General features: G+C 43.6%; 2 protein-coding genes across 7 annotated transcripts in view; one reads left to right on the plus strand and one right to left on the minus strand.

The window, feature by feature from the left end:
• LOC126545050 (polypeptide N-acetylgalactosaminyltransferase 2-like) overlaps positions 1-980 on the minus strand; it is a 31333-nt gene extending 30353 nt beyond the window's left edge. Inside the window, exon 1 of the mRNA XM_055078178.2 lies at positions 304-980. Coding sequence (XP_054934153.1) covers positions 304-399 — 96 coding nt within the window. The 5' untranslated portion in view covers positions 400-980. The remainder of the gene's footprint in view (positions 1-303) is intronic.
• Positions 981-1102: 122 nt separating this feature from the next.
• Positions 1103-26816, plus strand: part of LOC126545035 (TAF6-like RNA polymerase II p300/CBP-associated factor-associated factor 65 kDa subunit 6L) — a 30861-nt gene continuing 5147 nt past the window's right edge. For 2 of the 6 annotated variants that reach the window (XR_008615136.2, XM_072285061.1), the window contains exons 1-13: positions 1177-1423; positions 1694-1898; positions 3749-3835; positions 4567-4717; positions 5498-5673; positions 8275-8352; positions 10796-10897; positions 11044-11168; positions 14090-14354; positions 20113-20274; positions 23445-23600; positions 24058-24247; positions 25314-25495. Coding sequence is in view for 5 of the 6 variants with exons in the window: in XM_072285061.1 (XP_072141162.1) it covers positions 1713-1898; positions 3749-3835; positions 4567-4717; positions 5498-5673; positions 8275-8352; positions 10796-10897; positions 11044-11168; positions 14090-14354; positions 20113-20274; positions 23445-23600; positions 24058-24247; positions 25314-25480 (1845 nt within the window). In the remaining variant the exon portion in view is untranslated. The other 4 variants (XM_050192658.3, XM_055078177.2, XM_050192657.3 and 1 more) reach the window with 4 other exon arrangements.

Raw genomic sequence — 26816 nt, forward strand, 5'->3', positions numbered from 1 at the left:
GTGACGATAGCCTTACCAGATGTTTAGATCAGCGACAAAATTGACGTCATCGATCTTTTTGAAAGGTGTACGGGGTATAATGAGTCATTCAAAATCGGGTATATACGTAGTGTAACGTGCGCTGCCCCGCCGTCCGTTCTCCCGAATGTCTTGCTCAGTTAAGTAATTTGAGCTGTTGCGTGTTAATAACCAGCTCGCCAAGGGAAACACGCTGTCGTTACAATAAGCTGCTATGTACACAGTTAAATGCGTATGGATATTATATAGCATGCAGTGCATGCACATACACAACACAGCACGTACCCCGCTGCGACGGCCGCTCCAAAACAGGTAATAACCTACACCACCGACCCAAGTGACTGCAAGCAGTAAAATCCATTTCAGCTTCCGTTTTGGCATCGCGCACTTTCACAACTCGCACGCAGTCGACAAAGGACCACCAACAGTCATCGGCGTGGGGTCATGAGCTTTCTGCAACTACGGCACGATGTCAACATGAGACCTCCAACATCGTCAGTCAACTGTTGTTCCGTTGCATTTCACTCGGCGGAAGTCTCGGGAACATGATCGGCACTTGTTCAACGTACCTCTACGTGTCGGAACGGTAGTTTAGCTCTCAACTGCCGTCATGCGCGCTTTAGCGAGCATGTTACACTCCGACCAGCAGAGACGGCACCTTTCGGGCGACTGCACCTTCACAAGAGCTGTGAAGGTGCACATTATACGCCTACACGACTCAGCCGAGGTCGAAAACACACGAAGACGTTGCTGTCGGGCTGCTACTTCATGTTTTACAGTTGGTTCCCAGGCCTTTTGTTTGCGCGTTCAACGGCGAGGCGAACTTCCAAGCTTCATCAGCACCAGTCACCGCATCGTTTTCTAGCAGACAGCTCTTCGTAACACTCCGCGTATTCGCCTCCCTCGACCTATGCCTGACCCGGATTAACGTGACGTATAATGCGCTTCCGCTTCACAGGGATAAAGATGAAACGGCTTATCAACCAAAACTGCGCATAAATTGGACGTATTAACTTGCATTCACTCTAACTATGCTGGTCAACCTTACGTTTTAGCGCTCAAACGATTCTAAAGAAAATGCCCCCCTTTTTTTAGCGCGCACTCGTGTATCGAGCAGGAGTACACAGGCCGTATTTAAATGGTCTGATGAAGGTATTCGCTGTTCCTGGTAGTTGTGGAGTTGTGATACGGTCGTAGATAAGATGAGTTTCGTAACTTAACAGCACCGTTTCACTCTCTTAACACAGGGTCTTACAGTCTGCAAAAGGAGACCTTGGCCTGGTTACTCGAACTACGTGACTGCCTTCGGGCGTTTTGGCGTTTGCGTACAGCTTCTGACGGTGCCGGTGTCGCGCACATGCGACATTAAATTGATGCATCGAGTACCGTGTGGTGAAAGCAACAGGTATATGAGCTGTATGAGAAACTTGGCATACCTCTTCTCAATTCGGAAAGCGCAACGAACCGGTTGTCTTTATCAGCGAATGGAATGAATGAATCACAAGTACCATGCAAAACGCTAAACGTGCTGCGCTGTTTCGGCTCGAATGAAAGGCGCATACAAGCGCGCGAAATTTTGTTTGAAGTTGCCATAACGTTTTACTATCAGCTTTTCATATTGGATAACCCACGACTTCAACAGTGAACGTGTGGTTTATGATCTTCCATTTTGCAGAAAGTGAACACATTAAAGGATGGCGTCTAAACGGACGCTCAAAGGAACAACTCCAGGGAAGAAGCCAGAGGAAAAGAGGTACAGCCAGTTTCCAAGAGACTCTGTTAGCTTGTTCGCCGAGTCCAATGGGATAACCGGTGTATCTGATCAAGCCCTCAGCCTACTCACGGAAGATGTCAATTACAGGCTTCGTGAGCTAGCCCAGGTGAGCTAGGGGTGTCATTTGCATCACGGTGGCGGCATTTGAACGAAGTTTTTACTTCGTTAGAGCAGTGATTTTCAACCTTGAACCATTGACACAGCTGTCTTTGTCTGCTATGTTGTCCTCTATGCAGTGTGGTGCTGCCTACAAATTGTTCTCCAACCATATAATTTTGCCATGAACAGTATTTTTGTTGGGTGCTTTCCTGATCACTTTAGTCATAAGGTAGCACATTTGTCATAATGGCAGGTTCCAAGATTCTAGGTAAGGAACCGGTGATTACCTTGCACTTTTTTGCTAAACCAACCAATGACGTGGGCTATTTAGTGACCTGTGTTTCTGGAAACTTGAAGCACTGCATCGAATTGTGTGCTACTTTTTGAGTTATTGTTATCTTATGACGCGTCCTTATATAAGTGACAGTGACTGGTCTTTTCTTAGTTCCTGTCATTGCAAAGGGTATCTCAAGTTTGTTCAAACTTAATTGTAAGGATTGCAGGTATTTGTATTACTGGAAGTTGACATTGTCAGAAAATGAATAAAGTACTATCCAGAACAACATTATGAGTTGCAAACAGAAGCACTCCTCATACTTTTATGTTATGTACGAGAGTATGGGACTGGCCAGCACTTGGTTCAATGGTGGAGAAAAGGGAGAGGATCGTGGCGCCATCTCACAGTGGCATACTTTGACTATTTCTGCCTCATGGATCTCCTCATCAACTATTTTGGGTGCATTTCCCTGCACTTGAGAAGCTGGAAGGCCAGAATTAACCAAAAGCCCTTTTTGAATTAAGCTTCAGAATGCCTCTCAAACATAGTGGGACGGCCGAAATTTCAAGATTTGTATGAATAAACTAGACATCAATTATTGAAGTTTCAATTATCATGAGTTGTCTGTGTTTGCAGTTAGTTTCTAAACTAAGAACCCATTATGCTGACATTGTTATCCCCTTCGGGTGCACTGTGCATAGTAGCGCACACCAACATAGTGCATCAAAAGCAAAAGCACTGATGAACATATGATAATATTTAAAATGTTTCATACATATTAAAACACTTCTGATTGGACCTGTGCTGCCAGTTTGCAAGATAAGTGCAAAGTCTTTTAGTAAGTCTAATTTTAAGCTGGACGGCTGGATGTTTGCTGTCGGTGTCAGTATATGTCATCAGGAAGAGAGTTCACTTTTTTTCATTATTTTTTTCAATGCAGTAATCCATTGGACATATTTTTCAAGTGGCCAGATAAGTGCTGTCCAAGTATGCTCAACATGAAATTGCTGATGTTTTCAAATTTGTTGTTTCCTGTGGAAAGTTTTCGCATGGAGTCCAAATCTGTAAACCCAACAGAACTCGCTGAATAGAAAATTTTTTATTCGTTGGGCAGCTGTATGCTTTTCATGATCCTGCAGATGCAAGAATGCGATAAAACTAACTTTTCAATGGTAAGAATCAATTAGTGCCTAAAAGAGTTATACTGAAACCTAAAGCATTGTATTCATCTAGGCAGCCTCACAAGTACTTTTGTTGTAATCACATGGATATGGCTAGACATTGGAAGTGATATGTACTTAACGTAATGGTTCTGTGGAAACCTGCAAGGTGGAGAGAGGTAATTAATTCATTAATTGATATGTACTTGCACTGTGCCATTGAGCTAGGAATACTTGGTTCGTGGGGTTCCCGGCAAAATGGTTGCATCAGGTTTCAGTCGAAGAAACTTGCTCTAGTGGATTCTCAGTTTGGTAAAATGTTGGTCGGAATAACTAGAATAACCCTTCTGCTCTTAAGCGCGAAACATTGCACTTCTGCGTTAGAGCTATCTGAGATGTTTCTTGTTTGTTCAACTGCAGAACTGTGGCCAATTCATGCGGCATGCTAAAAGGCGCAAGCTGACTTGCAACGATATTGAGCGTGCACTACGTTGGAGTGATTCACAGGTAACCAATTCCCTAAGCTATGCTGATATAGTGTTTTCTGACATTAGTTGTTCGCGTGTGTTACTGGAGTAGGTTTTATTTATCTATTTTACTTCACTCATTGAATGATACCTCAGGTTGACTTGTGCCTATGGGGTACAAACAGACAAGCAAGTACACATTTGTTTGACATACGTCATACACTCTTCCATAAGACTTCAGTCATGTAGTGCTGTGAAAAAAAATAGGCCAAGTATTTGCGCCACTGTAAGTTAAAGCTCTTTCATTCATAATTATTTTGTTGTAGGTACTGTTTACGCATGACAAATAGTCTATGCAAAGAAGTTTGTTGATATGATTATTACGGTTTTAATTGGCCACTATCTCCTTAAAACATTGCTTTCATTTCTTGTGTTTAAGATATTTATTAATATCATTGTTTCTTCTTATGATCCATATTTGGTCAGACTGTGGTCTGCATTTTTCATAATTCTTCGGTACTGTACATCATCCTTTAGGAAACTAGTTTATGTATGGGAAAGTTCCACAATGTAGGACTTTCTGAAATACCTACCCACATGATTTTTTTTACACTTTTGAGGGTAAAGAGTGCATAAAACAATGATGGCAGAGAAAAGAGAACACACAGAAAGGCATGCTTCTCCTCTTTTTGCTTGTTTTCACCTATCTTGCTTTTGAGCTTTTTTTCATATTGCTACCAATTTGACATAAAATGACTTCACTCCGCACAGCCCTCTTATGGATGCAGCGGAGACGATCCGCTTCCATTTCGGCATGTCCGAGAGGCTGATGTGTTTTGCACTGATGACAGCATGGTGGACCTGGCGGATGAATTGGACTCTCCCCTTCAGCTTGACCTGCCACCAGAACCAAGTGTCCATGGTTTGAGCTGCTTTATATGTTCTCGTTTGTGTACATGTATTTGCACTGCATTTGCATAGAAGCTGTCAGCGCAGCTAGATGTGGTGGGAAATTTCCACAAAAAAATGTTGAAAACTGTCCATTCAAAATTTCATCTGAAATTCATTCCTAGAGAGTCGAAAACTGGAATCAGAACCAGTAATTAGAAGTGAAGGGTGGCTGCAAGGTGATGGATGGACTGGAATGATGACATTAGTAGCGTCGCAAGGTTATAAAACAGTATCTGGGAAAACGCCAAATAATTTCATAGCCTAATCACTCAGCCTGGTATTCCTGTTTGCAGTATGTACTAGTACAGCCAAGTGCAAAATTTAAGGACCACAGCTCTTAGAAAATTCTGAATATTTCCGCAACCTGCTATGCTGATTTCCACTCCTTTCTAGTGCATGCAAACACCATAGTGTTGTGTGGTGTTAATCACTGTGGTCACAAACTAGTACTTGAAAGTTTAATGTTGCCTTAGATCCCTCAATCTGTAAACATTTGCTTCCATGAAAACTTACACGACTACATCCAAAGAGCATGTATCTTTATGTTTTTGCTAAGGCTTTGGGAATTGGCTGTTAGGAAATTAAACTTCTCGCCCCGTAAGATTTTGATGCCCACTGCACATAGGCATGACATGGGCAACGTTGCTGGAACGTGGGTTCTAATCCTGCAAGGTCACACGTCTGTCGAGGTTTTTGATTGCATATTTTGTGAGGTTTGTTTAATTCATGGAGCTGTTTTCCTATTGGCCAGGGCGCTGGTTGGTGGTGGAAGGCGTGTCACTTGAACCGGACCCCGACAAGCCTATGCCTGCAATCCAAGAAATGGACGGCAGCAAAGGTGTGCACACAGACGTCAATGCAAGCCACATGCAGTACTATGAGGAGATCACCAAGGCCCTGCTAGGCAGCGACAAGCAGCTTGTCGATGTGAGTGGCACAGCTGTCTTCTGAGCAGAGCGAGTGAGCCTGTCGTCTGCGTTCCTCTGTGATTAGAGAGTCCTAGCTTGTCCATAAACATTAATACATATGCAAAATGTTGGGCTGCTGGAGAAGTGTCCGGCAGCAACAATGCTGGTAGCGACACCTGGTGATGCAGGGTCTAACCGGAGAGCATGCAAAACTAATACTGGAGTGGCTTACATATCATAACCGCTGGTGTAAAACGTTGGTAGTGGGATAATTGTTAACATGCCATACTTTTACGATTTTCCTTCAATAATAGTACAGCAGCACAAAAATGTTAAAATGCATTGTAGTTGGATAAATCACCACGAGATATTGCCACCAGCTTTGCTACTGTCGTTCACGGATCCAGTAATCCATAAGTGGTAAGAAGTTTGCAGACAAGCTAGAACTATATGGTTACGCTAGGCTATGTGCCCTTGAATATGTGTGCCCAATGGCACCCATACATGTATTTATGCAAGATTGCCGCGCGACTGGCCGCTCAAGGCACTTTACATGTATTCGTAAGCTTCTTTCATGCTTGGAAGAACACTTTTATGTAGCACTTATTGCGAATCGGAAAGCTGTTTTGGGGGTTTTTTGTGTTGTTCTACAATTTTCTAATTGACACTTTTCATCTAATTATAATATTTGAGAAGTTGATTAATTACTTAGGACTAATTATGTAATTAGGTAGAATGAAAAAAATAATTTGAATATCTCCGAGCAATGGCAAACAACATTACCTTGGTGCTGACAAGCTATGTGGCATTTGCACATTTTTAAACTCTGGCTAAAGTTAGCTGGGACACTCTGTATAGGCCCACCTACCTGCTAGTAACCAACAAAAATCATGGAAGGAATATATACAGTAATCTTTAGTCTTTGTCACATCAGCTTCCCATGCTAACTGTGCATTTGACTAGAAGGGAGCTTTGGCAGCGTGTTGTACTGCTCGAAACAAGGGATTACACAGTGTGGCTTTCTGGTTGATTCCATTGACTATTATTGAAAGCAGCTCATCCTCTAGAAAAATTATATTGTCATGTAGCGACGACGAACACAGTATGGCAAAAATGTGAATCACAGAACTAGCTTCCTTATTGTGCGAACCTGTTCTCACAAAAGCAAGTAGTAACACTCGAAGCAAAATGATAGCGGCGAGCACAGTTGGCGATTGGCGAAATGGAAATCTGATCTGCGGTTCAAACACATCAGCTTTTGTAGATGATTCGTCGAAGGCTCCTATGTAATCAATGGTGTCTTTGTGTCTTCTAGAAAGTACTACACAATTCGCGTCGTGAATACTATGAGATTACGCAAGGTTCGATGACAAGAGACAAATTACAGAACCATCGATAACATTTGAGAAACTTCCGATACGTGCAGATGCATCCTGTGCTGAGTGATAATTATTAACATTTGTTAGCCGGTTAAAAGCGGTCACCTGAGAAGGATAAGCAAGTGCACGTGTCAGTATTCAAACAATTCACTTTATAAGCTTACAGTAAACTTTTACAGTGTATAAAAAAGAAGAAGCAGTGGAGGCTTGAGCAGAACACTGTTCACGACAGTTTTGGCCCACAGATGCACACTTGCTATATCATCCTCCTAGTGTTGCTCTTTGTCTTCTTCATTTGAGGAGTAGCTGACCTCAATCATCATCACACTTGTGTACGCTTCCCGAAACTATGTACACCTCAGTGTCTGAACCATCATCGTCTAAAGAAGGCGATGACGAAGAAATGTCTCTTTTTCCGGAAGACAGGCTGCAGACACACGCAACGCCTCCACCGGATGCCATTTTGAAAACTCTGTTGAAAACAAAAAAAATGCACTGCAGCAGCAGAAAAAGAAAGAAATCTCTGGTTATGTATTGCCATCTGCTATCCAAAACACTAATTGAACCGCGGACTAGCGCCTCTTGTCCAAAACACCCCAGCGGTGAACAAATACAGCAACGATGAGCTGCACTTGTCCTAAACGCTTTGGGTGCACAAGGAGTTTGACGAGCAGGGCTCGTTGAAAACGGCTGAAAGGTTAACCTCATGCCGGGCCATCAGCTACGCTAACATATTCAGCTTCTCATAAAAATCAACATCTTTGGCTCCACACAAGAAACAAATATCAGAACTCTGTCACCTCTACCTAATGATAGCTAAAGCATATAAATATGTTACAGATATCAGTCCTTTACAGCTTATTGTTACACTGTTTATGCGAGTTTCGCATAAGTCTTGTTAACAAATTGGTGGTATATATTGGAACAGTGTGTAATGTGCACTTTGGAAATCATAAGTCATAATCATCCTATTTACACTGCTCACAATATTGTGATATTTGATTTCATTGTGCCATTAGAGTTGTATTCTTGATGCTTTATTTTTCTTTTTGATTTCTAATCTTACTTTTCAATTTCCGTCTAAGAATAATTACAAAAATTGAAATCCTAAATCGAAAAGTCATTTGCCTCACAAAAATCTGTTCAGTGGGTATTAAGGAATGCTGTTTTTCCCGTTACATGTATTGAAGAGAGGAGCTCCTGAGGTGCTGGTTTCTGCGAGTTTTATGTTCTCGTAACAGGTTGCCTTGGAGGATCTGGCCAGCAACCCTTGCCTGAGTCCTCTGCTGCCATATTTGGTGCACTTTGTCTCTCTTGGGGTGAGTGCAGGAAGTCATCAGCACCTGCTGTGTCCATTTTTGTGTTCATTGCAAACACTTTTGTTCACTGCTGTGCAATTCCCAGCAGCGTAGACAGCTCCGTGCTGTCCCACAAACTCCGTGTTACCATTCTTTGCTTAAAGCTAAAAAGGAAAACAACTTGTTATTATACTGTAGCTTTCAGTTCTCAAAACTACACCAAAAGAAATATGCAGAAGTCTACACCATTGCTACAAATCCCTCATGTTTCTCACATTTGACAAAAAGGCATTTTGAGAAAAATCAAAGAAGAAACTCAAATATTTATTTACATCGCCAGGATGCTTGGGGGTATAGACAAAAAGCCTTTATACAGGCTTGACTGTACAGGCTTGATCTGTACCCCCCAAAACAAATACAAAAACTCGAGCAACAATGATGGTTTCAAGATGACATATAGGAAGCAAGTTACCGCACAATGGACGTGATGGGCTGCCTAGGCGGCGATGCAGAAATGCCCGTTAGCAGTGCTCTCCATGCTCCATTTACTGGTTTCTGGTAATGCAAAACGAGAAGCCCTGCTGGTGAATGCAAGGCACTGCAGTATATCTGCTTGGCTTAGCTGCACTGCAGCGAGAATTTCAGAGAATTTCGTGCATGTGAGGCCTTGTAGCATGCCCTCCATTGAGAAGGAAACAAAGTGCTGTGCCAAATGTGTACACTGCGGCCAAAAGTCGCAGACGCAGTTTCGCGGCACTGCCACTTTCAAGTGTGTACCGCTCAAGTCGCATGATATGAAGCTTCAATGGCAGATTGTTGCAATGTGTGTCTATTCGCTTAAATCACATCTAAGAACTGGGGTAATCAGCTAATCAAACCAATAAAAGAATAAATAAGCGGCTATAGTATTACGACTATGACTGTGTCTATCCGGTTCTGGTGCTCATCGGTGCTGGTTGCCATAGATTGCTGGACACAAACATGCTTATGTAGCAAATGCACATTTTCTGGCAATGACCAATGGTAATTAGCGTCTCCCTGGCTTTGACGTTCATGCGCAGGAATTTTTCTCATAGAGAATGATGTGGCCACAATTGTCTCATTTATTTGTCAAATATTTGTTTAGCAGCCACGTATAATGCGACAGCAAATCTTTAAACACCACTTTTTATCTACATTGCCCCAACTTCATGCTGTAACTGGCTGTGTGTACCATGTCCCTCGATTTTGTTTCTCTCGTCTTCTCAGCAACGTGTTCTGCAGCAGTTTCTACTGCTTTATGTGGTAGAAACCTTTATACCAATAATTACCTTGCCGTTTCACCATCAAAAATTTCCTTACATCCTGGAATTTCTTCTGCATTGCAGATTAAAATAAAAGAAAACACTACCCATGATTTTAGAGCCCCGACTGCATTTTGCTTTAGCTTTTTGCATTGTTAAGCAAAGCATCCGGACGCTCTCTTGACGAGGGGAGACATGGCATACTGTTAGCGAACAAAGGTGCCTTTTCCGGTAGTAAAGACCAAATTAAGACGTGTAGCCTGAACACATAAACGAAGCAAGCGAGACTGACACAACCTATAACTCAATGTGGAGACCTGCGATTTGTACCCAGCCAATTCCATCGCTTGGGGAACGTGCAGTGCTTACTGTAGTCAACAGGTCCACCTGCTTTCTGTGACCTGTGTTACTTGCAGTGATAGGTATGATGCTGCCTTCTTGCAAAATGCCCTTGCGTTGCAGTTCCCAATGACACCAATGGTTATGTTAGTATAGGGAGCTGCTTTGCAGAATAGGCGCACTTTCAACATAACTTTGTTAGTTATTTCATATCAGAAACAAATTGTAGCCAATTATTATGCCGCTGTGAGCAGCTGTAGAGGCAAACGCCTTCACCAGATTGATTGGACGGATGAGGAACCAGCCTGTCGGTGGTGTCGTCACAGACAGTCCATGCTGCAATTCATTGTAGCTGACCAGTCGTTCTGGCCTTCATGCAACAATATCCAGACAGCTTATAGGGTGTTGAACTCGACACCCCATCCTGTCTGGACTGGTTAGGAACTGCTGGTTTGAGGCTGTTCGTATTAGACGAAGGCTAGTGCAGCGATCAAGTTGAAGACCTAGGAGGGTTTCAAAACAATGTGCTGGCGCAAAAAAAAATGGCTTCGAGTCACAGTATAGTCTACCGGAGAACTGCAGTCCAAACTTTCCGGGAAAAAGTAACTGGTACAATATAATATGGACCTACATCGCCGAGAAACGATTATGTAAAAAGCCTCAGAAGAACCTTCACCAAAACCAAAATTGCATGGCCAATGCAGTGATATAATTACACATTGCACACACACCAAAACTGCGCTGACATGTTTTCCGTACCATGGCAGGTAAAACAGAAAACTCATTTTATAACTATACATGCAGTGGAAATGTGCATACCACAGTGAGATGGTGCATTGCAGGTTCGCAAGCTCAGCCATGACCTTGCCAGCCTGGACCGGTTGCTGCACGCCATTGGCGCCTTGGCCCAGAACACTTCGCTAAATTTGGACACCCTGCCCTACGTGAGTTTAAGAGCTCGCACAATCACTATGCTGCAAAACGTGTTACTGATGGTGAACAGTTTTATAGCATTTAATTAATCCCTTCACGAAAGCTTCGCTGCCAATAGATTCCAAAATGTGCGTTGGATCTGTATGTCCTTTTACAGCCAACAATGGTGGTGCAAGCACTCCTCTTCTGCCTGCTGGAGCCGCTGGCAGCTGCCATCAATCCAGCCAATGACCACTGGGCACTGAGGGACAATGCAGCGCAGTTGCTTGCTGCCTTACTCAAGTGAGAAAAGTGTCTCGGCAGAGTGCGGAGATAGGACGTGCATTAAAAGCTGTAGTTTCATTTTCTCAAAAGCACAGACACACAAGAGATAAGCTGTATTTGCCCGACCTTTCTGCACATGCGTGAGTTGCAAGAGAAATAAAAAACAAAAAAACTGGGGCCTGTGCCTAGAAGGATACGCATTGCTTCGTTTGTCCCTAACCGAGCAGCACTATGTGATCACAGATAAATACCCTTAAATAAGTTCTTTCTCCACTTGTGGTTTTGTGGCATTGCGGTCACAGCACTGCACTCGTGATTAGGAGGTCTGTAGTTCAAATCACATATTCGACTGTTCTCTTCTTTTTTTTTTCCATCTGCATTACTATATTATTTCCCCCTTTCACATCTGCAGTGATTGTTCCTCACTATGCTTCACTACCAGGCCTGATGTGGAGGGTTCCTGCCAAGGGGAGCCACCCAGCACAAAGCACGGGGGAGGCAGTTAGGTAGATGCCACCTTAGCAGCTGCAGACCAATGAATAATGACACGGTGTTACTGCAAACTTGTTTTATTGTGTGCTTTGCCATTATGGACTCTGTTTCAGCTGCTGTGATCCTGTTTGGACATATGTTAAACACCGGTTCTTGCGTAATGCACATTGCCATCAGCTAGGCATCAACAAAAAATTGAGTGTCCTTCTACGAAGTACCTATGTGCAGTTTCCAGATTTTTCTCTCCCAACTCACACATGTGCACAAGCCTCAAGCAAAGGCAGCACTGCTCTCATGTGTCTGTGCCTTTCACAAAACAGAAATATGCCATTAAAGTGGGACATTTCTGACTTGCCATTTTCTTGCGCTAGGAGGAAGCATTAGCTTGGGGCCAACTCCAATTTCTCTATTCAGATACATGTAAAACACCGAAATGCTTTTATGAGGCAACCACTAGAGCGATTTGAATGAAATTTATTGCACTTGAGAGAGAAAGTCAAGTAGGGCCTTGAAGTTTATGCAAAATTTCCTAAAATTATTTAGCTTAGAAAAGAAGCACTAAGTTCAAGATTTCGTATCATTGCATAAAAAAAGTTGACTCACCATCTCGGCCCTGTGAAAGTGGATGTCCATCGAAGCTGTTGCAAAACCACTAATGCAACTGCTGAGGTGGGTATGCAATGTTTTATTGATGCTTCAATGAATGTATGCACTGTTCGCTTCACTTTGTTGAATGCTTGTAGCCTCTACCTTTGGGGGTATGAGCCATTGCTGATCATGATAGATTCTTGTTTTGAGCTTGTTCTTTATTGAAACGTAGGCTGTTATGTATGTTGTATGCGTGACTGCATTGAATGTATGCACTGTTTGCTTCACTTTGCTGAGTGCTTGTAACCTCTGCATTATGAGAGAGATGAGCTATTTCATTTTTGCTTGCTCAGGGGGTAGGAACCATTGCTAATGATGGTACACATTTTCCCCACGCAATACCAGAGTGCTCTTTGCAAATTATGTCTGGAAACTAGAGCGACACTCTCATACATGTTGTGGGAGTGTCGTGTTATATCAACTACAATGGCAGTAGCTCCGGAGGCTCTTGCGTCGAAGTGGGCTGCCGCTATGCGCAGCTCCAACCTCAAGATGCAAGAGTGGGCTGTCGAGCAGGTCCGAGAGGTGGAGACGAGGCAAGGTCTCAAAGTCCCCTCATGGGAGACCTGAGCCCAGGTCGTTAAACTTTGCCGGATTTAAAATAAAGTTGTTTCCATCCATCCACGGACGGATACAAAAAATGCCGACCACTAAGAGGCTAACAACTTCGCTGTAAAATTGTAAACAGCACCTGTTAGAGCATCTAAAGCACACTGATGTATGAATTCTGATGTAGTTAACAGATTATCGGTATATTTAAGAGTGGTGTATAAAAAATTTGGAGGGCGCTTTAGCTTCACCTTTAAGCGTGGAACGCGATAACAGATTATTGGTATATTTCAGAATGGCATATAAAAATTTTGGAGGACGCTTAAGGTTTGCCTTTAAAAGTGGAACACAATAGTGTTCAAAGATCCCTGACTGCTTCTCGCACTTTCCAGCAACTGCAACTTCTGTAACCGTAATGTTTACTGCGAAACGCTGGTGGCAGATGCTGTGCCCCAAGGTGAACTTTCTGGCAGAAACACGGCCTCTTGCGTGGGCCCTTAATGCTACGGTATTAAAACAGCAATTTTCTCAGCTGTAGGTGTGTTATTAGGTGCAGTTTACAGAATTGTGATATCGTGTCTTATTACCGAGTTTTATTATATCCTTTGTTAGTGTGAGGAAACAGCTTGAACAAGGATGAGCACAAATGTGCAAGGCTTAACAGCTGAAGCACAGCCTTGCTGTTACCCGCCATCCATTCACGCAACAAAGAAAGCCAGGCTATGCAAACACTGAAACTATTTATTAAAGGAAACTCAGATTTTGAAGAAACATCCGCGCGCTTAGGTTGAACAACAGTGCAACTTGCGAGTTGCTAGTCAGGTGTGTCAACTCAAGTATTTTAAAGAATCGCTTGTCTATTGAGTGCCTCCTATATGCTTGGACCATTTCGTGCCAAACTGGTAAACATGAATTTTATTAGGTTTAGGTTTCTTTTGGCTTCCAGAAGATTCTAAGATAGCAATTGGAGTTTAGTGCCAACTGAAATTTCAGTTCAGGTAACAGTACAACAAATTGCAAGGGGCATAGGGCTATACGGGAATTATGCAGGTATGATTGTTTCACTTTCTTTTTTTGCTTTCTTAACTATATGTAAATTTTTTAAGAAACAAGTTGTCCTGTATTCTGTGTAGTTCTGTGCCTTTCACCTGTTGTGCTGTTTAACTACAGTAACTGAAATCCAACTCAATAAAGCTTTAGTCCTAGTGAAGTAAACAACATTTATTGCGTGGTTGCAAATGTTTTTGCAGGTTTTGGGCCGACCGCGTGGCAGGTCTCGAGAGTCAAGTGTTGGACGCACTGGGGGAGTGCGTGAGAGACCCCTCGTTGAAGCCTCTGTGTGCCCAATATGGAGCTGTGTCGGGACTGACTGCACTGGGTGTAGAGGCAATGCAGCAGGTTCTGGGGCCGCACCTGGAAGCCTACTGGCGCCACCTGGAGGCTGTTCTCGCAGACTGCCGGCCAGCCAATGCACAGGCCCAGGCAGACGCCACTCGAGTCCATGGGGCACTCCTGGTCAGTTAGCATCACTGGTGGCAGAGCTTTCTACATATTTGTGAAAGCCACCATGATAAGCTCCCATGTAAATGTTGGCATGCTTATGGGCATGAAAATTAAAGGCTTGCAAAGTGTCATGTAGCCCATGGGAGGCATGTGGACTGCTAGACAGGGTTGAATGGTTATTAAGGCGAAAGCCTTATATGTCTTATTAGTCGGTGGACCTTGAGCGAAAATGCGTCGACAACACGAAACGTACAAAATGGCTACGAACCCTCAACCTTTGATTGGAGACGAACCCTAGACCTTTAATGTTAATGGAGGCAAAGTTAATTAAGAAAGCTAATTAAGATATAATTAATTACGGCACTGAAACTCACGACCTTGGGGGTGAGTGGAGCCCTCAACCTTTGGAATTAAGAGGGATGACTAAGCGAAGTACATTAAGCGAATGAACTATTTTGTTACCACGCCTATTCAAATCGATCATCGGTGATTGATGGTTTAGATTGCCGATTTCGACATGTTGGAGCCGTTTCTTATTCACTTAAGGCCATCCAGTAGTTAGTACATGCACTGAACTTTCAGAATCAGTTTAAATTTTCATGCTCCAGCAACGTTGTGATTTTTGATGGGCCTTTTTGCAAACTAATGTGTGTACGTTTAGTGAAAAGAGGCGTGGCTGTAACCTTCTGCAGTGCTCGAGAAAAAAGTATGCCACTAACGATTACACTGCACTAATATCAAAATTTTTTAATTAAATGACTCCCAGAAGTCAAGAATTAAATTATATTGCTGGCTTTGCCGTTCGACAGTGCTGAGTGGCGATAATTAACTGAAAATGATGCCAGCTGTTCATTAGTGAGCTTCGGTTTGGAGTCTGAGTCATTTTATTCTGCCAAAATATATTTCTGGAGGTCCGTCACATGTCCAACATGTGGACCTGGCATTTTCAACCAGTTTCCAAGAGTTTTGGTTTCGCTTCTCTCGTAAATCCAGGTAAGGGGCGCTGCAGGTGTCACTGGGCAGTTATCGAAAATTCCTCCCATGACATCGTCCCGTGCGGCTGCGTCGCGAAAAAAGCATTGTGCTCGAAACTATGCTGCACCCACACTTCAATTTAGTGATGGAGTTACGATTCCGAAGGTGACAGCAAAGCAGATTCAAGCTCTGTTAGCAACAGTGTTTTGAGTCAGCATGAAACATCTGCAGCTGTTCACCAAGGAGTTTTCTTTACGACCTTGGGCGGTCTGCTTCCTTTTGCGCGCTTACCTGCTGATATTTTTGCACGACCTGAGAGCTCTACTGATTATCTTGAGGGTGCATACTTCACTTGGTTATGATGTGCTGCCATCATTAAAGTGCCTGAACAATGTAGAAATCTGAATGCGCACCCAATTTTTCAGCAGCAAAAAAGTTGCACTATGGTGCCGGTTTTATAAAGTCAACTTCACCGCATGGCTTATTAAAGTTAGTTTTGTTGCAGTACTTTTTCGCTACGTGGTAGTGTACGAACGTCGCGAAGGCAGTTTTGGCTTCGTATCTGATTGCACCGCGCAGGCAAATTTCAGCCCAATTTTCTTGGAAAGAAAAGGCACATTATAATTGGGTAACTACCGTAATTGGACATTGTGAGCTATGATTATTGCTTGACATCTTCCTAGGCCAGACCAAAAATAAGTCCTTTTGACAGAAGGTGACATGCTCAATGCATTCACTGCCCTCTAAGCTCTGCCAAGACAGACGCTAGCACTAAAGGAATCACTATTTGGGTCACTGTAGGGGTCAGGCACGTGCGTGCTTACTGGTCAAGTTCAAATTATCCAGTGAAGGCTAATTTTAAGATCAAAAATGATTAAACTTTGGCCTACAGAGATGCATGGGCATCGGCCAAAACCTTCGGCCAGGATTGAATGAAACAGTCGAATTAACGGTGGTCTACTTTATGCAGAAAAATGCATATATTTATTCATTTTGAATTCTTCGAATATTGAAATTCAAGCCGAAACGAACATTAATTAGCCTAATATCTGTAGGGTCTCGTACATGCTCTTGGGACGAAGGAACTACAACACAATAGTGCAAACAATCACAAGGCATGTATTGCACCTTTCATACACTAATGCTGGCTAGCTGAATTGCTATCCACAGAACATGTCGATGGGTGCTCAACAGTACTAGGAAGACCGACTCATTACGACTGGGTATCGAGCGAATATGTTCGCCCTATGCTGGAAACCAATGCCTGGTCGTTCGCGTGTGCGATGATGCGAACGGTGGCACGTTCGAACAATCATGTTCGTCCATTCCAGTGTCCTGCTCCTAGGCCTTGCGAGATGATCTCACAGAAGCATGGATCAGCGCATGCGCGGAAGGTCTGAGCTGCTTGCCGACCCTAAGCCAAAGAGGAAGAGCCTACTCCCTGACCTGTCGATTAACTCTGCCATTAGGCAGCGTTAGCAGCGAAACACTCGCGCCATCTCTCGTAATATGTTGCAACCACATCGACCGCTGCCGGTGCTTAGCTACGGGGAGAAGCCAGATTACAGAAGACGCAAGAGCCATGTGGCGAAACCAACGTCAGGGGCCATGTGAGAGTGGAGCATCTCCACATATTCAACTGAATATTCAAAAATATCAGGTGTACGCACAAATTTACTGTAACCATGCTTATTAATGCCAGCAGTTAACTCGCCCTACTTTCAGCATTAGTTCCTAGAAGTGGTCATGCTGAACAAATATACGAGTGTAATGTGACAGTAGCCAAACATGTGCATAATTTGACAAGCAAACATTTGGCTATCACTGCGCAAGTTCATGTACAGTTTTTTTTTTCTGCATTTTTACAGGAAGTGTTGACGTGCCCGCTTTATGAGGGATGCCGACACTCTTTGATGTGGTGGGGTTCAAGTGACCTGAGGCGCACTTTGTCGTTTTCCTATTGCATAGTGTTTTAAGGCAGCAACGGGAAACTGAAGTAAAATTGAGCTGGTGGGCAACACCAGAATACAATGCCACCAGAGTGAAACATGACGCTCACTTTGCACTGCCTGCAGCAGGAAACTGCAGCACAATTGGGTTATCATCTGTTAAAAGCATACATTAAGCTTTCAACAGCACTTTGCCACACACATTCTAGCAGGCACATAAATGAATATGCTTATCGGGATGGAGTTGACGGCAACGACATTGGGAGCAACATGCAATGACCCACTACATTTGCTAGTACAATAGGAAACTGACTGCGTGCCAGTATTTTCGAGCAGATGAGTACTGTGGGGAAACTGCCGGGGTGGGTGCCTACTGCTCTTAGTTGCACTTGACTCATGCCTTTTCTTGTTTATATGGGGTCTAGTGACCGGAAATCTCAGTGTGGTGATGTATGGAACGTTATTGCCAAAAAATGTGTTGTCCGGGAATGTATTAACCGGTAAAAAAGCATAACTGTGTTGCCTTACTTCGTGTGTGCTCGATCATGAACATTGACGCTGGGGAATCATATGAAACAGGATTGTGTCAACGAGGTTCTACAGTATAGATATTTTTTTAAATCTTTTAACTACAAGAGTTCTGGAAACTTTGCCACTCTTTGCTATGAAAATGTATTTCATCTATGTTCATTTTTAGATATTTAACATTTTGCTGATTCCTGTAGTAAACAGGGATGTTTTCCAATCTTTTACTCATTATTAATAGAATGCCTGTTTTGACTTGTACATACTTGTTCTGTTGATTACATATTTATATGCATTATTCCGTTATAAACAAACTGTGACTGCTGGTTTGTACAGTTTCATGTGCCCTCACTGCTACTAATTGCTCATGAGATTGTCATGAGGGTACCCACCGTGGTTGCTCAGTGGCTATGGTTTAGGCTGCTGAGCACGAGGTCGCAGGATCGAATTCTGGCCACGGCGGCCGCATTTCGAGAAATGCGAAAACACCTGTGTACTTAGATTTAGGTGCACATTAAAGAACCTGAGGTGGCCAAAATTTTCGGAGTCCTCCACTACGGTATGCCTCATAATCAGTAAGTGGTTTTGGCACGTAAAACCCCATCATTTAATTTTAAAGATTTCAGGGTGTCCACGAACCTGGGAAACTGGAAATTCTCAGAGATATTGAATATTCTGGAAATACATGGGGACAACTCAGGAAATTTGTGCTTCTTTCAGGGAAAATTACCTGTAATGTTATTTAAAGAGAACGAGTTGCACTAATGCTGGCTCGAGTGAAATAGAGGAAGCGTAACGAATCATCTTCGACACCGTGTCGTCAGCTGGAGGAGTTGCCAGTGTACAGTCAACGACTGAATTTCCAGACACCTGATTTTTGGGGCATGCTCGATAATGTGGACGCCTTCATGGCACCACCATGTACCCCATAGATTCAATGTATAAGAACATCTGAAATTTCGAACGCAAGAACCCTTCATCATCCGATTTTCCGGATTTTTTGCCGTGATCCAAAGTCCGAAACGTCATTAATGAAAGCCGCAACCGCCACCTCGAACCGTGCCCTCGCACGCAGATCCGCCAGCAGCTGTAGCCACCACTGCAGCAATGCTAGGCGTAGCTGCTTCGACGTTCGCTATTAAGGTTCCTGCCGTTCGGTGCCGTGTTCTTCATTGAAAGAATTCGCCGCTGTCAGCAATCGCACTGACTGCGCCATTGTAATCCTCTCGATTGGCTTCGAAGCTCGAAAAGCATAGCGCGTTGCGTAATTCCGGTTCTCGAAAGTCAGCTTCGCCTCAGCACAGAGGTGTTACCCGGTGAAGCATACACGAAGTAATGCGGTGAAGCTTAACAAGCATGGGAAGGGGCAATTGTCACGGGACACAGTACGTATTCCTTAATTATACACGCATGCACCTGCCATCTCCTGTCATAGTGCGGGCATCGATATGCCTAATAAGTGTACCGGAAAGCCTTCAGAGCTTTTTTGGACGTGCCTGTGGCGAATGCACGGCGGCACGAGGAAGAGAACAGAAAGGACCAATGCATTGAGAAGTGAACAGGAAAGGAAGTGTGCCACCTCCTCTTTGAAGGAGCTTGAGCTCAGAAAACAAAGTGTTGGCTGATGCCTAAATGCTGGTATCCTTCATCCAAACCATAATAAATACAAATAAAAATAAAATAAACCGTAAAATAAAAATAAACCATAATAACCCTTTAAAGCAGTGAAATGCAGCACTGGGGCATTGTGCGCGGGCTGAGGTTATGTCAGGACAGTTGAGATTGACTTTCCAGCTGCTGACAGAATCTCACTTGTGATAAAGTTCGGGCGTCGTATCGATGAGCTTGCTGTCAGTTGATAGAAATAGCTCATTTTTGAAAATATTTGCTTTTGTATGCATCTCTTTTTATTCGTATTTGAAAATGTTCGACTCGATTTACAAGGGGCTTTACCATATTTTTTAGAACATATTTTATTTGCTGTGCATTTTAGTAACCCCTTCCTTCTGTTTTCTTTTTTGAATGAAATAAACGCTACTACTTACTATTCGAACTGGATTAAATCATTTTTTATTTTTTGATATGCTCACTAAAGAGCAACAGTGTCGTGTGACATGATGTCAGCCCGTCTCAACATAAAACAAAGTTCTGTGTAACTGAGGAAATTTTGCAAAGGCACTCGGAAAACCTGGAAAACTCAGGGAATTTGAAAAAGTCAACTTGGTAGACACCCTGTACTTACTAAATCAGTTAATAATGTTCTGCTTCCCTGCATGCTAAATGCCTAACCGGTGCTTTCTTGCAAACACACACACACACAGTTGGCAGCGGAGAAGCTGGTGAAGGAGCAACGTCGGGAGATGGCTCGAAGTGAATCATCCGGGGCCTCATACAACCTCCTCTATGACTGCTTTGGAGATGCCTTGGCCTCAAGGCTGCCCTTGCTGTATGGAGCGGCCCAGCTCCTCTATGCACCACGACAGGTAATTGCTGCCGCACTGTTAAAGTAACACTAAACAGAAACTCTAGATCATTCTATGCTGACAAAGTACCATATTCAAACACGCACCTTTTCTCAGAATAAAATGGGTTCATAAACTGCCTGCGTATTACAGTCGCAAACATGGCATTGGCAACTGTCTACTGTCACAGCCATCAGATGCAGAGTCATCACCATCACGAGATGGTGGCAGAGAATGTTTTCTTAAAGGTTGCTGTGGGTTCATTTTGTGCTCGACTGCAATCACTTTCAGAGATACCATAACTTTTGCGAGGTTTCACGCAACTCGGCACTGGCTGCATCGGCATATATGGCCACCAGCATTTCTGGTGCTGTGCCAAGCTCGCCGTCTGTGCAGAGTGCTGGGAATGCTCTTGGCTGCATATTTCGACACGTCCGATGCAGATCCGCATAAAGTCCAGTAAAAGTGATTGTAGTATATCCCTAAAAGTGATTTCTCCAGAATACTGCCTCGTGTTCTTTCTATCTGCGCCAATAAAGCGCAAATGTTGACAATGACATGCCACTCTCATTGTTGTGAAAATTTAAAGAAGATTGTTTCCCTTCTGTCTAGGTAAATTATACACATCTAGTTTTTCCTGATCACAAATGTGGGGACATGCTATATTTTTCTTTTATAAAGGAGGCACATGGTACATTCAGATGCAGTTTCATTTTCTTTAGGCCCACGAAAATTGGGCGTGCATGAGATCCTGGAGCAAGCTGGAATCGTTTAAACACAGTATTCTCTCAAAACTATTTAAGCTAATTTTGCAGAAAGAGGTTGATTATTAGAGAAGGAAATGAAAGTGAGTTGTTTGTTAGTTTAGAACCAAAGCACCAGCACTAGTTCGTCAGTGGGACGTCGCGGATATCAGTGTTTTTTTTTTGTATTTTGGTCACTGCGACTGATTAAGAGATTTTTAAATTTGCTAATTTCAATCTTTGGCTCCTTTAAGATGGAACATTGTCCATCTTTATTGATAACAGAAAGTTTGGGTTTGTCCTTAAACTTCTTAACTTGTGCAGAATACTGGATTCCCGGTGAGGCGCATGGCAACAACAACACTGGTAGCGACGTCTGGTGATGCAGTGTCTAACTAGATTGCATGCAAAACTAATACTGCAGTGATCTAAACACTCCACTTCTAGTGCAAAGCATTGATAACGACATAATTGTTAACATGCAGTACTTTTATGATTTTCTTTTTAGACGATAACACCGATGCGATGCAAAAATTTTCAGATGCATGTAGTTGCACAAAATGCCACAAGCTGCCACTACCAGCTGTGCTACTGCCGTCCTCAGCTCCTACAACCTAGTAATCCACAAACATCAAGAAGTTTATGGACAAACTAAAAGTTTCTAATAAATTCCCAAGATTCAAGCAAAAGCTACCAAGTCCATGATGTCACAGTGAGCTGGTGCATCAACTACTAGCAGACGTTGCCGTGCGTCTTCTCTGCAACTTTACTGGTTTACCAAGGCTCCTGTCACTGTATGAGTGGCCTTTGTGCGTTGTAGAAGGGTAATTCATTAAAACAGCTAAATTATATTTTTTCCTTTCGTGTCCTTTTTAGAGTGCAGTTCTTAAGCGCCCACTCCTGCGTCAAGCATCGGCATTCCTTGTGTAACCAAGCGAACGAGTGCAGTGAATGAAAGAGCAAACGCAGAGCGCAGCAAGAGATGAAAAAAGTGGCGAGTGCAAAGGGGGAAGTGGAGGAGGATGTTGCGGCGGAAGCATCAGGCAGAAAGCGGAGGAGGAGCGTATGGCAAAAGCATGAGAAGAGCATAGTGCATAGCAGAAAGCGGAGGAGGAGGGTATGGCGAAACAGTGAGAAGAAAAGCGTAGTGCCACTGAAGACACTCTGCAGCGACGACCGCTACTAAATGGCACCAGAGTAGCGCACCGTCGTCTGTTCACCAATGACTTCTTTATCTTTCTTCAGTCACTGCTTTTCACCGGCTAACAAATGTTAATTCTCCCTCAGCACATGACATTCCTGCATGTATCAGAAGCTTTTCAAATGTTATTGATAGTTCTATCCATTCTCTGTTGTCACCAAAGCTTTTTGTAATCTGATTACATGCGCTATGCAAACTGTGTAGTACTTTCCGGAAGCCACGCGGGCACCACCTATTACATTGGAACCTTCAACAAGTCATGTATGAAAGCCAACGCACTTACCCATAGATCAAATTTTCAATTATCACTGACTCTGCTACATGTCTCTCTCAAATTCTTTGCTTCAGTATATTGTGAAATGAAAACATCTATAGAGCTGCACTCAAATTTCGCGTTAGGGAGTATTGTAGTCATTGGTGAATTTTCTTTCAACATTTTTCTTTCTTGTTTTAGTATCAAATTCTTTTTTTCCTGCCAAGAATGGATGTCGACGGGAGATCTACAGTTTACCACATCGTTGCACATATAGCCCACTCATGCATCTCTATTTAGAACTGTGAAAAGCAAAACAAAAAATAGTTATATTTGCATAATTGACAGAGACAGCCTTGTAAAACAATGTTTAAATGTATGACAATCTGCCCTTATGGCACATGTGTTTGTCTTGGATGTCAATTCCCATGAATCAATCAGTTTTTACGACTGTTGCTTGAGGTGGGCCAACAGTCTTGGCAATGACAAAGCATTTAGTCACTGTCCTCGGGGAACTTACACTGAAGGCGGCCTGGCAAACTCAGTTGTTCGATCTTTAAAAAAATATTCCAGCGTAAGCCAAATGGAGTCCCAGCTGATGAAGGGTGCCCTCAATTTGGTTGCGGAAATTTTTGTGCTACTCCACTGCAGGCACGATAGACAACATTATTTTATTGTCAGCTTCATGCTGTGTGGTTCCATTTCTTTGGCACTGCAAATATGTCAAAAATGGGGACACAATCTAAGCCGCAAAGACCCTGCTGTTCTTATGCATCACTCAGAACTTATGCTACTCTTTGACCTTTGAATATATAAACTAGATTTGTTTGCTTTTCTTTCAGTATTATTTTTATTTGCATATTTTCTGTGTGCATGTGTCTCATGTGCTCTTCACATCATCTCAGTCACCTCAATCTGCGTGCTAGCCCTCCGTGCAACAGGGGTGACACCTTCAGCTTTTGTTAAACACTTTCCCTCTTGCTTGTCTTCGCAGGCGTCATTAAAAGCAGAAGGTGGACGAGGCAGCCCCACGGGAGAACAGTTGCTCGAGGCCTTCTATGAGGAAGAACGCAGCCCCTCCGCGGCTGAAGAGGACAACAACTCAGAGGAGAGCAACCTTAGCGGGCCTCCTCATAACATCCACCCCCAGGTGACCTCTGACAATGCCACTTTGATGCGAGAACAAGCGCTTGCTTTTGTTACATTCAGCTAGTTTCTTTTTTTTTTTGGAAGAGAAAGCTTGCAGAGTTCATCATAAATGAACATGCATTGAATGAATAGTGTGATGGGCTAAATTGCGAAAATCGTTGGGGAGTTTTTAGTGATGCGGTCTTCTTTGCTGTTCAGTCAGTATTTTCAGATTTGTTTGTCAGAAGAAAGGATTTCAGTTTCACCTGAAGTGTGAAGCATAAACAGTGATGGCTAATGCATTTCTACATGCAGCAAGACTCGCATTGTTTCCTGCAGCATCAACTGCTGAAATGCACACACGGTTTCATGACCAGTCCACTCAAAACATTTTGCTCATTTTATTCATGAACAATACAGTCCCATAACAGTTCACTGCCTCACTGTGTCAATTCAGTAACATGGTTGTGCGTTCTCAGGTGAAGAGCACCATATCTGACCCTGCAAGAGGGATCCGCCTGACCATTGCGTTACGGAGGCTCCCCAGCGAATCGAAGCAGCCACGCAAGAAGCGACCCCCAGGAGCAAGTCCACACCGCGAGCCCCCCTTCGAGGTTGTTCCCTGGACACCCGTGCCACGTAAAGCCACCATCAACATCTGCTTTGAAGGTGTGTGTTGTGGCTGTCATTGAGGGTTATTAGTGTGCATGACATGGTTCAGCTCCTAATTTCACCGTATCAACCAACATTCATGTACTACTTTCTGTTTCATTGGAGATTTTGTGAAACATAGATGTAATTGAGAATGTCAAAAGACACACCCAGGAATGGCAGCATTGGCAATGATAACTTGCAACGTGATCAGGCATGCTAGAAACATTCTCGTCCTGCATGACCTTTCAAATAATAATAATAAAGAAAGGACACAAAAATACTTGTGTGATGGTTAAATCACTGGTGACATGTTTTTCCTAGCTGATTAGTGGAACGCAAATGGCCATTGCCATAAAAGTTGTACTTTTAACCTCCCCTACCTGGATCTCCTGATTTTGTTATATAATAATTGTGTTTCTAATAGAAACTGGATGCTTAAGAAAGCCAAGTTGTGACACTATTTGTAAATGTCCAACACATAGCCACATCATGGTCTCTCCCTTTGAGATCAACACTCCACACACCGTGCTTCAAACTAGGCTGAATAGTGACAACACTCCCATGGCTGCATCTATTCAGGCACTGGCTCACACACGAACCTCTCAAAAGGTGCCATTTCATGGCACCCATTTAGTTGTACCGTGTTTGTGGAGTCCTGTTTTGTCCAGAATAAATCAAAAGTGTGCATTGTCTGTGATGATGCCAGACAAAAAAAAAAGTTGGTTTTGCTGCAGCAAAACATTGGTGCCATCTGTAATTGACAGGGTGAAACATATTGTGCACTGTATTTCACTATATTACAGTAAGAAGTAGCACCATCTGCATGATCTATGTGTTGTTTTTTTGTGTGTACCTGAAGTCATTGCATCTGACACATGATTCTTATTTATTCTAGGCTGGACAGGCTAGTAATGCTCCCATACCCAATTTAAAACTGCATGCAGCATCAAATGCCACCTCTGCTTGAAATTTGAGCATGAAGAATCCATTAGTTTAGCTGTGAGAGTTGGCCTCCCCTATGCACACAATATTCAGTGCTTCGCTGTGACCACGTGCATCTTTCCTTGCCGGACAACCGCAGGTGCAACACCAGTGGTGCGCCCCACACCAGAGCCGCCAGCACCAGCAGAGGGCGAGTGGCGCACAACCCAGCTGAGTCGGCGCATGGGACGGGTGGGGCGGGGAGCACGGAGACGGAGAGCGTACCGGGATAGACACACTGGTGCTGGCGTCGATGCAATACTCTGAGAGCACCTCAACAGGGTGCGCTTGAAAGGTTTCAGCCATTGCTGAGCTACATTGTCATTGCCCACTAATGTAGCTCAATAGCTGCTGAATTATGCTGCTTAACACAAGGATCACAGGTTTTGATACCTGGCTGTAGTGGTGTTATGGGGGTGGAATTCAGAAATGCTTGTGTATGAAACATTGAATGCATATTAAAGGGGCGGAACATATAAATACTTCCAAAATATTTTTTTTTCTATCTAGATGTGCTAAATGCATCGAGTATAATAAAAAAAAATTCACACACGATTACGATACTCCCTAATGCGAAGTTTGAGTGCAGCTATATACGTGTTTTCATTTCACAATATATCGAGGCAAAGAATTTGAGAGACGCATGTAGCAGAGTTGGCATTTGTCGAAAATCTGATCTGCAGGTCGTTTTACATGACTCGTCAAATGTTCCAGTGTAATCACTGGTGCTGCGTAGCTTCCATGAAGTACTACAGAATTTGCGTCGCGTATACAATCAGGTTACAAAACATTCGCAAACCATGATAACCAAAACAAGTGCAAACGAAACCAAACCAAGCAAACCAAACAAACACGAGCGAGAGCTGACGCGAGCAGACGAGAGTGTGAAACGAGCATTTCAGCTGAGGCCAGATACAAGTACGCATCGAGTGGTTGGGCAGGTCCACATGACACCAGTTTCCCATGCTCACATTACTCAAGGGGCCACTCTCATTGGTCTCCGCCATTCGCGGCTGGCATCTTTCGCTGGCAACGACGCCACCTTTGCCTATGCTCATAGCAAGAATGGGTGCCTAAGATCTTTGCTCTAAAAGAAAAAAATAGCTTGCGAGAGAGAGAGAAACAACTTCATTAGTCGCCTGCAGAACGACACCATGACTAAATGGCGCCGGGACTCGGGCCCTGACGTCTTCTTAGCAGGTGGTCTCTACTCAACTCCAGCACGTGTTACTCCCGCGGTCGGTTGCCCTGAGGGGCAACGTTCCGTCGGTTTCGCTCAGCCTTTGTCTTTCAAGAGCCGCCGAGACCTGCTGGACGGCTCAGGTTTGGCTTTCGTGGTCGTAGCATCCGCCGCAGCCACGAGTCGCGGCGGAATCGTTGTACTTGTCGAAGCTTCGTCGGGGAACTTGGTGCACTCCCATAGGATGTGCGTCAGGGTGGCCCTCTCCCGCTGGCACACGCGGCACACATCACTCACATATAATTTAGAGTACAGATGAGTCATTAACACTGGGGTGGGTAAGGAACCAGTTTGCAAGTCTGAACAGCACCGTCTCTGCTCGGCTCAGCCCCGGGTGCGGGGGTGGGAAAGTCCTTCGAGCCA

This window comes from Dermacentor andersoni, chromosome 10, assembly GCF_023375885.2.
Source record: "Dermacentor andersoni chromosome 10, qqDerAnde1_hic_scaffold, whole genome shotgun sequence".
Classification (NCBI taxonomy): domain Eukaryota; kingdom Metazoa; phylum Arthropoda; class Arachnida; order Ixodida; family Ixodidae; genus Dermacentor; species Dermacentor andersoni.